Source organism: Bacillus rossius, chromosome 2 (assembly GCF_032445375.1).
Source record: "Bacillus rossius redtenbacheri isolate Brsri chromosome 2, Brsri_v3, whole genome shotgun sequence".
Classification (NCBI taxonomy): Eukaryota; Metazoa; Arthropoda; class Insecta; order Phasmatodea; family Bacillidae; genus Bacillus; species Bacillus rossius.
In genome coordinates, this window is record NC_086331.1 from 95,009,682 (window position 1) to 95,026,156 (window position 16,475).

Below are 16,475 nucleotides of genomic sequence, written 5' to 3' on the forward strand. Positions count from 1 at the left end.
TCACATAAACTGGTCATAATCCTGCAGGTAGTTTATACAGTCAAAAAAAAATTTACATCATTGTGTGTGTGATAAATAGCATTATGAAAACTAAACACACAATTTCACACCATTGAAGCAGGAGGGTTTGCACTGCATGCTATGGTGAGTGGGATGCTTTAAGAGCCCACTTATTCTACCAGCGTTTAATTAAATATAGTCTCTCTATGTTTAGACTGGGGCCTATCAGCATACGAATGGAAACTTTCCATACAGAACCCTTATTAACACAAATTTAAAACGTGTCCATACGGTTCTAAGAAGGAAGTATACAATGGTAATGATATGTAGAGCCAAGATTATATGGTTTTATGCGAAATCGCGAATTTTCACGCGAAATTCATCCCAAACCGCGAAAAATGCGAAATGTTTTCTAACCACAAATAAACACCTCAATATTGATTTAAATCGTTAACTACCGACTATTGGTTGATTGACAAAAATTCAGTATCTGTTTGTAGAAGAAATGGTCGTCATCCAACTGCAGTGTGGTGGTTATTTAATGTGTTAATTATTCATCTTAAAAAATTACAAGATATCACAAAAATTGACGATTTCACGAACAAAAAAAGATCGTTATCGGAGTTAGGTTAGGGTTTTTAAACGCATCTAGCCACTAGAGATCACGCAATATTAACAACTGACGATCGTAACTTAAAATTATCAAGTTAACAAACACAACAACGTGAAAAATCTCAGCGCCTTGTTTGCTGTATCCTTTGAAAAATACACGTGAAAAAAAACTGCATTCATTAAATAAATACGTATGAAAATAAAATAAAAGCGAACATTGATATTTAATGATCACTTAATATTTAATGAAATTTCACTGTAACGCAATTTTGTGTGCTTGTTGAATAAGCAGTTTACCGTGAAGCCTTCATTTTTATTTCACACTTCACAGGCGAGAGTGCCAAAATCGTAACATAATCGAAGTTTTCCGATCGCTAATGAAAAAGCACCATATTGCAAGGATTTATTTATTTTACGGTCATTAAATATTTTAAATAACGCTTACCTACCCAACCCTCCCGGAAAATAAATAAAAACATTTATTTCACTGACCTGACATAACCTAACCTTTTACTTCGGGTTGAGTATATGGCTCTCTCGCCTGTAAAAAGTAGGCTTCCCGCGGTTTATTTTTTCGCTAAAACTTCAGTAAATACTAGTTTTTGGTACCTCCGGGCTTTGTTTACAAATGACGTGCAAAATGAAAGCTAAATTTCTTAATCATGCCGAAAAATAAAGCTAATGCGGCATCACGTGCTGACGAGTTTAAGAATGAGGGATTATATGTCAGTGACGGAAAAATACTTTTCTGTAAATATTGTAATTGCCGTTTGGAGCATGAACGTAAGGACACGGTAAACAAGCACATAATTAGCGACAAACATGTAAAAGCTAAACGATCCCCATGCACTTTGAAACGACAGCTTTCTATCCCAGAAGCAGGAGTGGCGCAAATATGCGCAAAAAAAACAAAAGATTTTGTTCTCGAAACTGTTGAAGCCTTTGTAGCTGCAGGTATTCCTCTTGAGAAACTTGACAACAGCAAGCTGACTGCATGGATGCAGAAGCATGTAAGTGGTGCTGGTGATCTTCCAACAGCGGATTGGATGAGGAAAAAGTACATTCCCCTACTTAGAGAGAAAAAAGAAGTGGAAATCAAACAGCAGCTCTTGGGGCAAGATGTGGTCATACTCGCAGATGAAACCACTGACAAGAGTAATAATTGTGTTTTCAACATCTTGTTTAAAATTCTGAAACCAGGTGCTGAACAAGATGTTATCTTAGGGGCTTCTTGTGTCCTTGATGCAGCAAATGCTGTTTGTTGTTCTCGGGCAGTGATTGATGTATGCTCCAAATATGAAGTCAAGGAAGAAAACATAATTGCGTATGTTACAGATAGTGCCAGGTACATGACAAAATCTGCTGGTACCCTTGAAGGTGTATTTGGTGACCACATGTACCACATACAATGTTGGGCCCATAAAGTAAACAAAATGAAAGCGGATTATCCTGAATTTGCAGCTGCTGCTTTAAAGTTAATATGGATACCTGCAACGAATGTGGACTCAGAAAGATCTTTTTCTAAGTATTCTGTAGTTGTAAGTGACAGAAGAAGATCTCTAAAACCAGAGAATGCTGAACTGCTGACAATGGTGGCTTTTTCCTGAGCTTAATTATATTGCATTTATAGAACAAAAGTTTAACTGTAGTTTCTATTTTAATTAATTTAGACTCTCTCCTGAACTCAGGAACAGTACTTACCTGCATAAGAATACTAAATATTTTAGTTGTTAATTTTTTATGTACTCTCAACATAGTATTGTTTAATGTGCATATTTTAAGTCTCTAACCACGAATTATTGAAGCATTTGATCAAGGCAGCTCTGCTAGGTGTGTACATGTTATTACATGTGTTTTAATTTTTTATGACGATAAAGACAAAATCCACAATTCTTAATGACGAAAAGTCCTTTTTCATAACACCATAAAATCTTGGCTCTAATGATATGTAATTGTAGTTGTAATTTACCTGATTACATTTTTAAAATGTAAATTTTAGTTATGTTACTTTTTACTTTCATAATGTTTTCACTGAAATTAATAAATTTATTTAATTCTTTAACAACAATGTTCACTTCCCAACTTATATATGAATTTTTATCTTACCAAATTATACAAGAATCATGATTCTAGTTTCTATTTGGGAGCAAACTTAAGAAAAAATTTCCACTGACCTTATTAATTGAGCCACCGATCCAGGTCCATACCAATCTCCGGCATGTTTTCCGGAAGACTCTCCCAAGGTCACCAAAGTATGAATAGAAAAGGGGCTATTAACAGAAGGATTGTCACCAAACCACTTGATGATTCTCCGATGCATGGAATCTTCTTTAAAAGACCGAATAGATTCTATAGCGTGATCTTCGTACCATCGCCAATCTGCAACAAAATAAATGTATAAACTGTTGAAATGATAATTAATAACTAACTTTATGCTGTGTTGAGTCATAAATTGGAATTTTAAAACTGTAATAATGCTATTTTAATATATACAGACATCTGTAAAGACTGAAATTAATGAACCTCAAAGCATACAAAGTTGCATCATTTCCTCAGTTTACGTACTGCTCATGCATGATCAGACAGTGTAAAGTGATGGCAACACTTTGCTTGAGTGGCTAGTTGTGTCACAGGATTTGCCTTCTTCGACCGGTCAAGTGGCAAATAAGCCCTCCTACTACATTTCCTCCTGAAAAGCACAAGTTGTGTAAAGATATTCTATTGAATATTCAACAAATGTGAAGAACATTCCTCAATCCAAAACCATGGACCATGACACTATTCTTTAGTCGAAAGATGATTTACGATGTTTAAATAAAATAATATCTAATATGGGGTTTTCCTTTCCTGTGCGTGTGGGGAAACAGCAACTTCCCGTTATTTATTTTTTTATTTATTTATGTGATTGTAACATACCTAAAAACAGCAAATGATTAGCCTTAATTGGTATATTGTTAACAATTCTAACAAACACCATGTCTGTATAAATGTGTTAAGTTTTTCAACAACGATTCATGATGCTAAAAAAACCAAATACAGTCTGCACCAAACTTTGTGGTTCATTTAAATACGAGTGCTAGGATGAGCTGCCAAGAGTGGAGACTCCTGCTCCTAGCGCATAAACCCGTTGCAAAAACATTTGACGTCGCCCCAAGTGCTCCTCCCAGTCGCTTAGACCGTTGTTGCACATTGCCACCTCTTTGCCCCGATGTGCACGTGTGTGGAAAAGTGATGGAAAGGGGGGAATTGAACGAAATGAAAGAGCTGTGGGAACGCCGACAAGACGCACCAGGAATAGGGGAGTGATTGGGGGAGAGATAATCTTGCGAGCTGGATCATCGTGCGCGCCAGTATCGCACGGATCGCCAAAGAAGACAGATCGCAAGTCGCACTGCTGCCGCAGGAGCAGCATAGTGAGTGTGGCTGTGGGTCGTGAGTCGCGAGACGCGGACGCTTACGGACGGACGCCTCGGCCGACGCCGGTCGCAACCACGGCAAGGAACTCTTCAGGTTCGTCATCTCGTTCCACGACAGGAACGTGCGGTACTCTCCGGGAGAGTGACACACTTGCGCTAGGCTAGATCCCCCAGGCCACCAGGCCCGAACCCCTCCACCACCCACCTGAGTAGCCGGGACTTCAACCACCACCAACGGGATCAGCCCCAGCGACGTCACATTGTTTGTGCACACTCAGTTGACAGTCAATCATGGAGATGGATGCTGGCGTGCAACGGTCATGCAACTATCAAGTGATTCATATTGGAAAAATAAAACAATAAATGATGTTTTGTAATGCTGTGAAGAGGAAGCAAAAAAAAACGATGTTTACTTCTAGCATTATCAACTACTATTGTAACTTTTTTCATTGAGTTCAAGAATCAAGGATGCTTCAAAACCTTCATTTCAGTTGAGGCATCAGATTTTTCTTTGTCAAATATTGCACATATAAAAAGCTAATGGGTGCATGGTCGCCACGTGCATTAGACATGAAACTTCAATGACTGGTGGTAGTTCTATCTCAGCTCACAGACTGCGCTACCGGCAGTGCTACTGCTGCCATTAACGCTTTTGGCAAATAAGTTTATACCTAAAATATGATACATAAATTCCCAATTCGAGGGACTTTAGTGTTAGTGCTAGTACTTTATGTATTTCAAATTTATATAAACATGAAAATTCAGTTTCTAATGGTGTTAAGAGGCTTCAGAATAAAGTGCGTAATGTACCATTTATGTTGCTGTAACTACAAGAACTCGCTCAGTGTCACCATAGAAGTGCAAGTGGAACAAATAAGGTGCCAAATAGCAATGCATTTACACCAAGCTCTTCCTGATTGTTACACTTTCCGTAACGCTCTGAGCATTACACTTTTTTTTTGTTTTGCTCAGATGACATCACCACCTTGACCTGCCCTACTGGCTGTAAAGAAGTTTCCTTCAATAAAATTTGTTGGTTTCATTCTGTATCCATTTATATTAAGTGAATCTAATGGACACAACACAAAGGTCACTGAACCTGTAGAGAGTGTAGGCAATGTTAATTTAATGTTGATTCTTTAGTATGTTTGCATAAATTTCCTGAATTTTATTAATTTAAATATTCATTGTTTGAAGTAAAAATAATTTTACTGCAGAGGTTGCTTAATTTTAAAGTATTTAAGTAAATTTATGAAAATCAAATCAATGTGATACTTGCAAATTTCTTAGGAACCACGGCAGTGCCATGGAAAAACATTTTCTTATGGTTGATACACCCTCATGATTAAGCCTATATAACAGTTTCTCTATTCTATTTAGTTGACAATTTTCTATTTGAAAAAAAGAAAGTCAGTTGAAAATGTTTTCTATTAAAATTTTGATAACCCAAAAATTCTATTTTTACTGGAACTATTGAGAACCTTTTGTCAAAATCAATTGCATATTAACTGTCCCAAATACTGGATGTGTATGCAGGATTCCAAGTAAAATTGTTTAGCGAAAGCATGAGAACAATTTATAGGCAATTTATTTTAATCAGAATACTCAAAACAATGTATTGGTCCGAAACATATTAAGTATTTCTCTATGCATCACCATCAGAAAGCATACACAAAATTAAAGAAATGGTTTGGAAAAAGTGGAAGAAAGTTAGTTTTCAGGTCTGGCCCTCAAAAACACCTGCAATTAAATACTAAGCCTTAGTCCCAAGGCATGCCGCTTGAAGAGCCATGTTCAACTCTATTAAATTTTCCTTTTCTTGGCCATATTTTACAGTTTCATTTTAAAGAGTTCTTCTGTACAAAATTGCCTTTACCAGAGAGTCCCATTTTGTTCAATGCTGGTGCTTACACACATACCACTCTCACTTTGTAGCACAGCCAACTTTTACAAAATTTTTCTTTTATAATCAGTTCAACTGTTGGTGGGCATGGTACAAACTATAAATAAAATAAAAAATAAAAACCATTTCTCTTGAGGATAGCCAGAAATGCAGAACATTTATTCTCAAACTCTTCCTTCTTTATATCTGGCTGTTGTGCATTAGGACTATCAAGAAGAAACCATTTCTTGAAACATTACCCACATTTTCCTTGCCACCGTATTGGAATCAACTTTGAGCTTCCTCTTTAACCGAGTCTTTTTGCATTATAAACCAGGACTTCTCCCCTACATTGATTTGTGCAACATATGTCCAATTACTGTGTTGTGTTGCACAAAAGCTCCAGTACATCAAGTCTTATAACTGGATCCACTGAAAAAATTTATTCTTTTGCATCCAAGAAACTTGGCTACAGAAGAATTATACTGCTCAGCTGCATTGTTATTCATGCAATGAAGCAAACTTTGGGCATTTTTAGCTAAACAGCACCTGTGATCTTTTCCCATCATCCCCGTTGTGATCAAATTACACACAATGTCATCTTTTTTTACCATCAAAAAAGAACTCATGCTCTGAGCAATTCATGTGGTTGCCAAAAAAAGTATGGTCGATTTAAAATATCTTCTTGTAGTTCTAAAATGTAATCACTTGACCTCACCATATTTCTATTTCTATGCTCTGCACCGCTGAACAAAGACGTAAGATTGAATTACCTATGCATTTCCGGAGAACAACGGGCTGTTATTATCTCTCGCAGTTTGTTGCAATAATTTCTTAAGAGATGCTTTGAACACACTGTTTTTCTACAGTCAAATTTTTATAGGGCAGTGAATATAATTTTTTTTATATACATTGCTGTTACCTTATGCTATTAGCTTAGCATACATCATCCCATACATACTTTCACTTGCAAGAAAACCTTTGAGGATGATGGCAGATTCCATGCTAGTTTAAGTTTATTGAGCTCCCAAGTTTTTACAACAAATTTGGTCTTGAACATCCTCTTGCCTGTTTCCTGCATGAGCACAAATTGTGCAGTGCTTGTTCTTTACTCCCATGAAGAGAACTTCTTTGTGTTATAGCCTATTATAGCTGCCTGTAAAAACTTAAAAATGGTATTAAGATGTATTTTGACATTTATGATACCTTTACCAGCATTTTAAAGCATATATTAGTACAAAAAAAATCCCATTATTTAAAACAAAAATACTGTTGATTTGCAGAATTCCAACCACAGTGATGTGAGAATAGAATGTCTGCACGCCAATTCAGACGAAAATGGTTCGAATCCCATCTTGGAAAAGTTAATGACTGTGGCGTTGTTCGAAAATAAGCATTTTAGCATTAAGTTTAAATTTTTAGGGATGTGCGAAAGTGACTACATCCACACAAAATGAAAGTGAAAGAAAATTTATCAAGTTTCGCGAAAGTGAAAACGAAAATTAATTTTTCTATGAGATAAATCTATTCTTAACGAAAGTTAAGCGAAATTTTTTAATTAACAAAGAAAAAAAGTGCCCCAAAATTTGCTCTTCAGTAATAAATTCTATTACATAAATCATTTTGGTGCCTTTTGATGTATCTAAAAATGACAAGTTCATAAACTCATGTTTGATGACATGCTAGCAGGATACAATATAACCTCAAAAGTAATTTGAAATTTTCTACAGATGACGAATTAATAAAATGCTTGTGTTACTCCAGTTTAAGGTTGAGATGCACTAAAGCTACATGAACTTGTTTCAGATTTAAAATTAGGCTTTTCTAATCATGTGCATGGTACGGACGAAAAAACACGTGACTACTGCGGAATGGCCGCCATCTTGCACCACTGTCACACATGGCTAGCTTAGGAAGCTGTAGTAGACCAGGCAAAGGGACATCGTCAAAACAAAACATAACAAATGGTTGCTGCCGAGTGGTCATTACACGCAGTGACTTGTTGACCTTTTTGTCTAATTGGCTGTATATTATGAGGATTTTATATGCCAGACAGAGTATGTAAAATTTAAATAAAGCCAAAGACAATGTTTTTGTTTGGCCGTGCGTGAAAGTTCTTTGTTTATGTGTATACGGTAAATACTAAATAGTGTACTAATAGTTCTGGAATGTATGTTTTACGAATATAGTACCTACACTACTGTTTGAAAGCAAATAAATCAGGTAATTTTTCACATATTACATTATTGTTTACTTTATCGGCCATGTTTGTTCACATTATGATTTTACAGTATTTTCATTAACATGAGTTTTTTTCATCACCACATTAATTAATCTTAACGGAAATCTTTTTTCTAATTAATGTCTTTATATGATTTGCATATGTTATTACGTTATTAGTAATAACATATGCAAATCATATAAAGACATTACGTTTTTATTAAATTATAAGTTATTTTTCAACTAGAACAAACAAACTTCAGTAAGCTATTGAACTTTTGTTTGGCTCGAAATATTTCGCTAAAAACGAACTTCGACAGATGAAATTCTTACCGAAATCGAAAATGAAAGTAGCAAAATTACGATTTCTGTTTCGGTATACTGAACATTCGCACAACCCTATAAATTTGTTTAAATGATATGATTAATTATTCAATATTTTCCAATTTTATTATGGATTGTTTTTAATGACTGCTATTTGTTACATTAATAGGGCCTACAACTTTTATACCAAAATGAAGCTATCGCAATTTAAAAAAAAAAAAAAAAAAGTATCATTAAAACCCTTTTATTGGCAAAGTGCATGTGGTATATTTGGCTAGTTCAGGTTGCCTGCATGGCTAGCAAAGCGGATATACCAAGACAATGAGGACGGCCATGATGTCTCATATACAGTGTGAAAACGTGTGCTAAAGAATGTACAATAAAGCATAACATTGGTGACGAGGATGGGATACTTCACCGGTGTTTTTGTTTTTTGAAAAAAAAAAAAAAAAAACAATAAACAGTTTAAAATGTCCGGTTTCAAGGTGGAGAAATTCGTCCCCAAGGACGATTCATGGGACTCGTATGTTGAGAGGTAAGAACAACTCTTCATTGCCAATGGCCTTGGGAACAAAGACGAAGATCAGGTAAAATGACGGGCAGTTCTTATTTCGTCAGTCGGCAAAGAGACTTACGAGGTTCTGCGAAATTTGTCGGAACCAAAAAGGCCACACGAACGCAGCTACAGTGAGTTAGTGATGTTGTTAACGGGACATTTTTCCCCGCGACCTTCAGTGATTGCAGAGCGGCATAACTTCCATAGACGGGTCCAACAGGAACAAGAGACGGTGTCTGAGTTTGTAGTGGAGTTGCGGAAGTTAAGTCGATTTTGTAATTTCGGGACATTCCTGGATGCTGCCCTGCGTGACCAATTTGTTGTTGGGCTGAAGGACAAAAACATTACGCACAGATTGTACCTCGAATCAGATGACCTAACTTTCAAGAAAGCAGTTGCACTGGCAGTTTCCTACGAAGCCGCGGTAGGTAATGCTTCTCTTGGGGGATCGGAGCAAGACAAGCTTGGTCTCTCAAGATCGTGTGCATGATTCTGTTAACATTGTGAAAGTACGCACCCAAAGGGGTCGATCAAACAGGGGGCATAGCCAGTCCCAAAATCAGGGCTCTGGTCAGTCCCAGTGTCAGGGTTGTGGCAACACTAATCATGCAACAGTGCAGTGTAGGTTCAAAGGTTACAGATGTAACAACTGTAAACAAGTTGGTCATTTAAAGAGAGTTTGCCCTAACTTGAGTGGAAAGGAAAAGGGTGAAGCTGTATTTCAAAATTATGTTTTGCAGGATACTTCAGGCAGTGCTAATAGTGTTCCTGATGAAACAGAGTTCTCTGCCTTGTTTCAAGTGTTACGTACACAATACACTAAGCCAAAGCCATGGGTAGTGTCGGTGAATGTGGGAGACGTCCAGTTAGATATGGAGATCGATAGTGGTGCCGCAATATCAGCAATCTCAGAAACGAACATACAGGAACCTGTTTTCAACCTACCCCTTGCAAGCTACTAGTGTTAGCCTCAAGTCGTACACTGGGGGTGTCATTAGTCCATGCGGCAACATCAAGGTCCTCGTTAATGTACAAGGGCAGAAAAAGTCCCGGGTGCTGGATCTCTTTGTGATACCAAATGGCGGTCCCCCCTTGTTAGGCAGAGATTGGTACGAGGCGTTGCAACTTCCACGGCCGGGAGTTAATCATGTAGTGTTTTCCCTAGAGATACAGACGATGTGGAAGTGTTGAACACGTTGAAGAAGAAGTACCCTTGTCTGTTTGATAATGGGTTAGGAAAATTTACGGGGGAACATGTGTCCTTGCGCATGAAGGCAAATACAGTGCCAGGATTTTACCCCCCAAGGACTCTTGCGTTTGCTCTTAAAGCTAAAGTCGATACAGAGTTGGACAGGCTCCTGCAGCTTGGCATTCTTCGCCCAGTTATGTTAAGCTCCTGGGCAACCCCAATTGTCCCTGTTGTGAAGAACGATGGAAGTGTCAGAATTTGTGCAGATTTCAAAATAACTGTAAACCGGCACCTACTAGCAGAACACTACCCATTGCCACGGGTAGAGGAATTGTTTTCTAACTTACGAGGGGGTCAAGAATTCTCAATAATTGATCTTTCTCAAGCCTTCCAACAGTTACAGCTTGACAAGCCGTCACAAGAATTGTGTACTATAAATACCCATAGAGGGCTCTTCCAGTACACCAGACTACCATTTGGCATAACCTCGTGTCCAGCAATATTTCAAAGAACCATGGAACAAGTTCTGCAAGGATTAGATGGCGTTGTCTTCTTCCAGGATGACATCTTGGTCACTGGGACTTCCAAGGATCAGCACTGGGATCATTTGCATGGGGTGTTGCAGCGACTGCAAGAGCATGGATTCAAGGTAAATGAAAGGAAATGTAAGTTCTTTTCCTCATTCGTTAAATTCCTGGGCCATAAAGTCGATCAGGATGGGTTGCACATGTGCACGGACAAGGTTGAGGCTGTTGTGGAAGCACCAGTGCCCGTGAATGTTAGACAGCTGAGGGCCTGGTTAGGGTTAGTAAATTATTATGCCCGATTTCTACCAAATTTGTCCACCGTATTGGGCCCTTTACACAAGTTGCTACAGAAAGGGTGTAAATGGTATTGGTCCCAAACTTGCCAAGATGCCTTTGTAGATTTAAAGAAGTTGATGGTGTCCTAGCGAGTGATGACGCATTATGACCCAAGCTTGCCTATAAAGTTAGCGTGTGATGCATCACCATACGGAGTTGGCGTTGTCATTAGTCATGTATTCCCTGATGGATCGGAGAAACCCATTGCATTTGGCTCTTGTACATTGTCAAACACAGAGAAAAATTATTCACAGCTGGATAGAGAAGCTCTTGGAATTGTGTTCGGTGTTAAGAAATTTTTCCAATACTTATATGGGCGTGAGTTCCTCTTGGTAACAGACCATCAACCATTGATTCACATCCTTGGAGATCATTGTGGTATTCCTCAACTAGCTGCAAACAGATTACAACGTTGGACTGTGTTATTACAAGGTTTTGATTATAAAGTTCAATATGTCAAGGGAGACCACAACGGGAATGCAGATGGGCTCTCCAGGCTGCCGCTTCACAGTCTGGAAATGTCTGAACAATTTTCATATCTGCATGTGGGCGTAAAGGAATTTCTGCCAGTGACTGCTAGGGCCATTAGGCTGTCATCAGAACGAGACATTGTTTTAAGTAAAGTAATAAGGTACGTCAGGGATGGATGGCCGATCGACGTGGAAAACCACTTAGCGGCATTCTACAAACGGAAACATGAGCTGGCATTGGAACAAGGCTGTATTCTTTGGGGCCCCAGGGTTATCATACCACAAGCACTACGGGACAGAGTCCTACAAGAATTGCATAGCAGCCATTTCGGCATTTGTAAAATGAAGGCATTAGCTCGATCCTACATGTGGTGGCCAAAAATGGACCAAGATCTGAAAAGGGTAGTTTCTCACTGTGATGCATGTCTCCAAAATAAAGCAATGCCAGAGAAATCAATCCTCTTGTCATGGAGTTGGCCTAACAGGCCTTGGCAACGTGTACATGTAGACATAGTGGGTCCTTTTATGGGAAGAAGTTTCTTGGTGATTGTGGACAGTCACTCTAAATGGCCAGACGTTTGCGAATAATCTGGCATAAGCTCAAGTGAAGTCATCAAAAACTTCGTGGGTGGTTTGCTACATATGGAATTCCAGAGCAGCTTGTTTCGGACAATGGAAACAGTTTTCGTCAGCAGAGTTCGACCAATTTCGTCAGTCTAACGCCATCAAACATACCTTCTCCCCACCATGTCACCCGGCAACGAATGGGTTAGCCGAAAATATGGTGAAGACCTTCAAGAATAAAGTCAAAGCTCTTGTACATTCCAAAGTGCCCTTAGCAGAAGCATTACCTCAATTTCTTCTCACATATTGTATCACTCCACATTGTGCAACTGGTGAGTCTCCCAGTTCTCTGCTGTTTGGCAGAGTGATTCGAAACAGACTGTCCTGCTTGTTGCCATCAGTTTCTTCGAAGGTGGTGGCACGCCAAATGCCATCAACACATCAGTCTCATCGCACCACAAATTTTGATATAGGGAGTGCAGTTGGTTTCCGTGCATATGCCGATGTGCATAAGAAATGGGCCAGAGGGGTCATAGTTGACAAAATGGGCCCACTCTCTTACAAGGTTCAAGATGCAAGTGGAAATGTTTTTTGTAGACATCTCGATCAATTGCACAGTGTTCCCTCATGTCCGATGACTATGGATGGATTTCTGGAAGGAAGCCAGGGAGACAGACTGGGGGGAAGGGAAGATGGAAGGTGCGAAGGACGTAATGTACAAGGTACGGAAGGAAGCAGTGAAGATCATAGTGTGGACAGTGCTGACAACGCATATGATGATTGCGTTGTCAACATTGAAGAACGTGTTCAACCAGAAGTGGATGGTGGTACTGATTGTGATTTTAAAGGGTTTCCGGTGTGAAATAACACGTCAAGCAGTGGGGAGAAAGAACGACGATACCCTATGAGGAACAGAATTCAGAAACGAAAGGTTGATTTGTAATGTATTTGCCATTAGAGGTTAGGTTCCTTCTTGGATTTTTGGACTTGAGAGCAAGCAAACTATTGAAATTATGTTATATTGAATTGTGTACTCCCTAATTGTAGATTTATGTTTTGTGTAAACTTAAGTGATGTGGAAAACTCACATCTCCCATATGGTGGGGAGGACTGTGGTATATTTGGCTAGTTCAGGTTGCCTGCATGGCTAGCAAAGCGGATACACCAAGACAATGAGGACGGCCATGATGTCTCATATACAGTGTGAAAACGTGTGCTAAATAATGTACGATAAAGCATAACAGTGTACCATAAGATACATATTATTATTTTATTGCTATTCTTATAAATAATCTATGTATTGCAACTCTTGGCGTTGTATATGTCAGGATACACATTAGAAGTTGAATCTACACGGTGCTGCCATCTGTAGTGTCGTGTTGCAACTACGTGAACCTTCTTAAAAACAGTCAAGTGGATAAATGTCTGCCCACATGAACAGAGCAAGCATTTTTAGTGTAAGTATTTAAATTTAATATATATTCCTTTCATATAATAAGTGTTTTTGTTTACAGGGATGTTTTGTAAAGAAAAGTTCTTGATGTCCGCATAGTTAGTAACAGTTCTTGATGTATTATAATAATTTATTGATTTATTTTTTATGCATCTCTGGAGATACATTGCCATGAACAGCTAACAGCAAATATAGTTTTGTCATAAATGAGATGTGCACTAATATACACATTGCCGAGAACTGCACAAGTGATAATAACATTATTCTTTCAAACTTTGTTATCTAAAAAAATATTTTATGAATTAAGATGTTATATATAGTTTGAGCTGCCTATTGATTCAACACATTACCAAATGTTAGCCATCAAGGCAGGGTGAAATTTTTATATTACCAGAGAGAAATTAAAGTGAAGTGCATTTTTTCACATTGAAGGTTGTGTTGTAAATACCATGCAGATATAAAAAATAATGTAATAATGTAATAATAAAAATTTTGTTCTAGAAGGGCCAGCAACCCAGATCCCGAGGAGAGATGATGGTGATGCTGGCCTTATTACCAAAGCCTGGAGCAGAGGTAGAGGATGAGAAAGATGAGGACGATTCACCTGTCAACAATTCAGAAGAAGTTGAACAAGATGTAATTCCACTCCGAAATTTTGATTTTGTAATGGATGATACTTTACCCCAAGTCAACGTTTTAGAAGCTTTTGTTCATGGCTCCACTGACAATGATCAAAATATTGGTTTTATTCATCAAAGAATTCCTTCTGCTTCAAATGAAGTGCAAGTTATATCGGATGATACAACAGAAAACTTACCACATTCACCTGGTGGAACACATCGACAGGCTAGTACTTCTGCAATAACTTTGGCAGGTCAAGAACACCAACGTAGGAATGTCTGCAGTCGCACTCGGCAAGCCACGCTGAGATTTCCATTTACGTAAGTAAGACTGTGATATTACTCTTACCTACAAAATGAGTGTGTTGTATAAAAAATATAAGTTGTTATTGTAGAATGCTTAGGAGCTATTTGTTTTGAGTGTTCAGTAATAATTGGTATTCATTTGCATTCATTACTTTTCCATTATATTACAGATGGAAGGATGAAACTTTTTCATACTAAGTGAAAGTGGAAGATGACCATTTCTCAAATCCGGCCACATTACGATCCCCACTGGAGTATTTTAAGACATTTTTTGATGACGAAACAGTAGACCTTATAGTTTTGAATACAATCTTATATTCATCGCAACAGTCAGGTAAAAGTGTAAACACAAATTGTAGTGAAATTTGTAATTTTCATTCTATTGAGTTGATGGGTGTAATTCAATTGCCTGCATATACTGATTACTGGGCACAGGCAACGATAATTGAACAGGTAGCTTGTGTCATGCCATCGAAGCGGTATCAAACTCTCAGAACGTACCTACATTTTGTGAATAATGATGCTATGAATGAAGACAGGTATTTCAAAATAAGACCACTGTTAGAAAATATTAGAAAATATTGTTCATCTGAACAAGAACGTAGATGTTCTGTTGCTGAAATTATGGTATAGTATAAGGAAACTAGGGCAGGGTCTAGGCGCCAGTACATGAAATCAAAACCGAAAATGTAGGGATTTAAAATGTTTGTTAGATCTGGTGTTTAAGGTATAGTTTATGATTTTTGTATTTATGCTGGTCTTGACACATTTCAGGGGATTTCCTTTACAAACATTGAAGAGTGTCTTGGTTTTGGAGCCAAGGTAGTTATTGCACTCTGCAAGTCAATACCAAATCCCCAATGCACAGCTGTATACTTTGACAACTTTTTTTCATCTCTTGAACTGATTACATATCTTCGTGAAGAGTTTGGGATTCTTAGTCTTGTGACACTGTGTACCAACAAACTAAGAGGGTGTGATGAGGAATGACAAAGCTTTGAAAAAAGATGGTAAAGGAAGTTTTCAACAGCTAGTGGATGATGAACACTGGTTAGTTCTTGTGAAATGGTGTGATAATAGGAGTGTCATATAAGGCAGTTCATACACTGATGCTCATCCAGTGGGAAGTGTAAAACGTTATAGTAAAGAACTGGGTCGGAAAATAGACGTAAGTTGCCCTAAAATTGTAAAAGATTACAACATGCACATGGGTGGTGTTCATCTCTCTGACATGTTGGTTGCTCTGTATAGAACAGGGTTCAGAACACATCGCTGGTACATGGCTATATTCTCTCAGCTATTAGATATACCTATGTGTCAATAATGGGTGGCTTTTGTACAGAAGGGAATTAGCTCTCACAGATGGGGGAAACAAAACCAAGGCACTCTCTCTGAAGGAATTTAGATTAATAATAATTCAAGGCCTTCAACACAAAACAAAGAAACAGGGCCGTCCTTCTTCAGAAGAACCTAGCAAGCAGATTCATAGACCTGTAGTTCCCAGACCAATTGATGAAGTACAGTATGATGGAGTAGGTCACTTTCCTATACATAATTTGAAGGGTAGATGCAGATACTGTACAAAAGGCCAGTTCTACAGTTTTCTGTACAAAGTGTAATCTCAGATTGTGTTTTACTGAGAAGAGGAATTGTTTTCTGTCATACCATACACAATGATGTGCTCCCATATCAGTGTAACTTTTGACTAAGGGATGTAAGATTTTACAAGTATGGGTGTTATATATAAAAAAATTAGGTATTTAGTTTTTGTGTGTATCAAAAATGTTTTATGTAACTAGGTTATGCTTGGTAAAATCAGTTTATGTAAATTTTCTTGTTGTATACTTATTTCTTACAAATGTTACATGTTATTGTTATATTTTTGAACCAGACATGGGTGACATAACTGATAAAATAACTAACAGTTTTATCATTTGAAGTGTTTTAGGTGACTGTGCGGTATGTGACAATGTATATTATACGATACATAATTAAATAGA

General features: G+C 37.9%; 1 protein-coding gene across 4 annotated transcripts in view; it reads right to left on the reverse strand.

Moving 5' to 3' along the window:
- LOC134529484 (cysteine protease ATG4D) overlaps positions 1 to 16,475 on the reverse strand; it is a 95,029-nt gene that overhangs the window by 59,539 nt on the left and 19,015 nt on the right. For all 4 annotated transcript variants that reach the window (XR_010074610.1, XR_010074611.1, XM_063363618.1 and 1 more), the window contains one exon: positions 2,787 to 2,991. Coding sequence is in view for 2 of the 4 variants with exons in the window: in XM_063363618.1 (XP_063219688.1) it covers positions 2,787 to 2,991 (205 nt within the window). In the remaining 2 variants the exon portion in view is untranslated. The remainder of the gene's footprint in view (positions 1 to 2,786; positions 2,992 to 16,475) is intronic.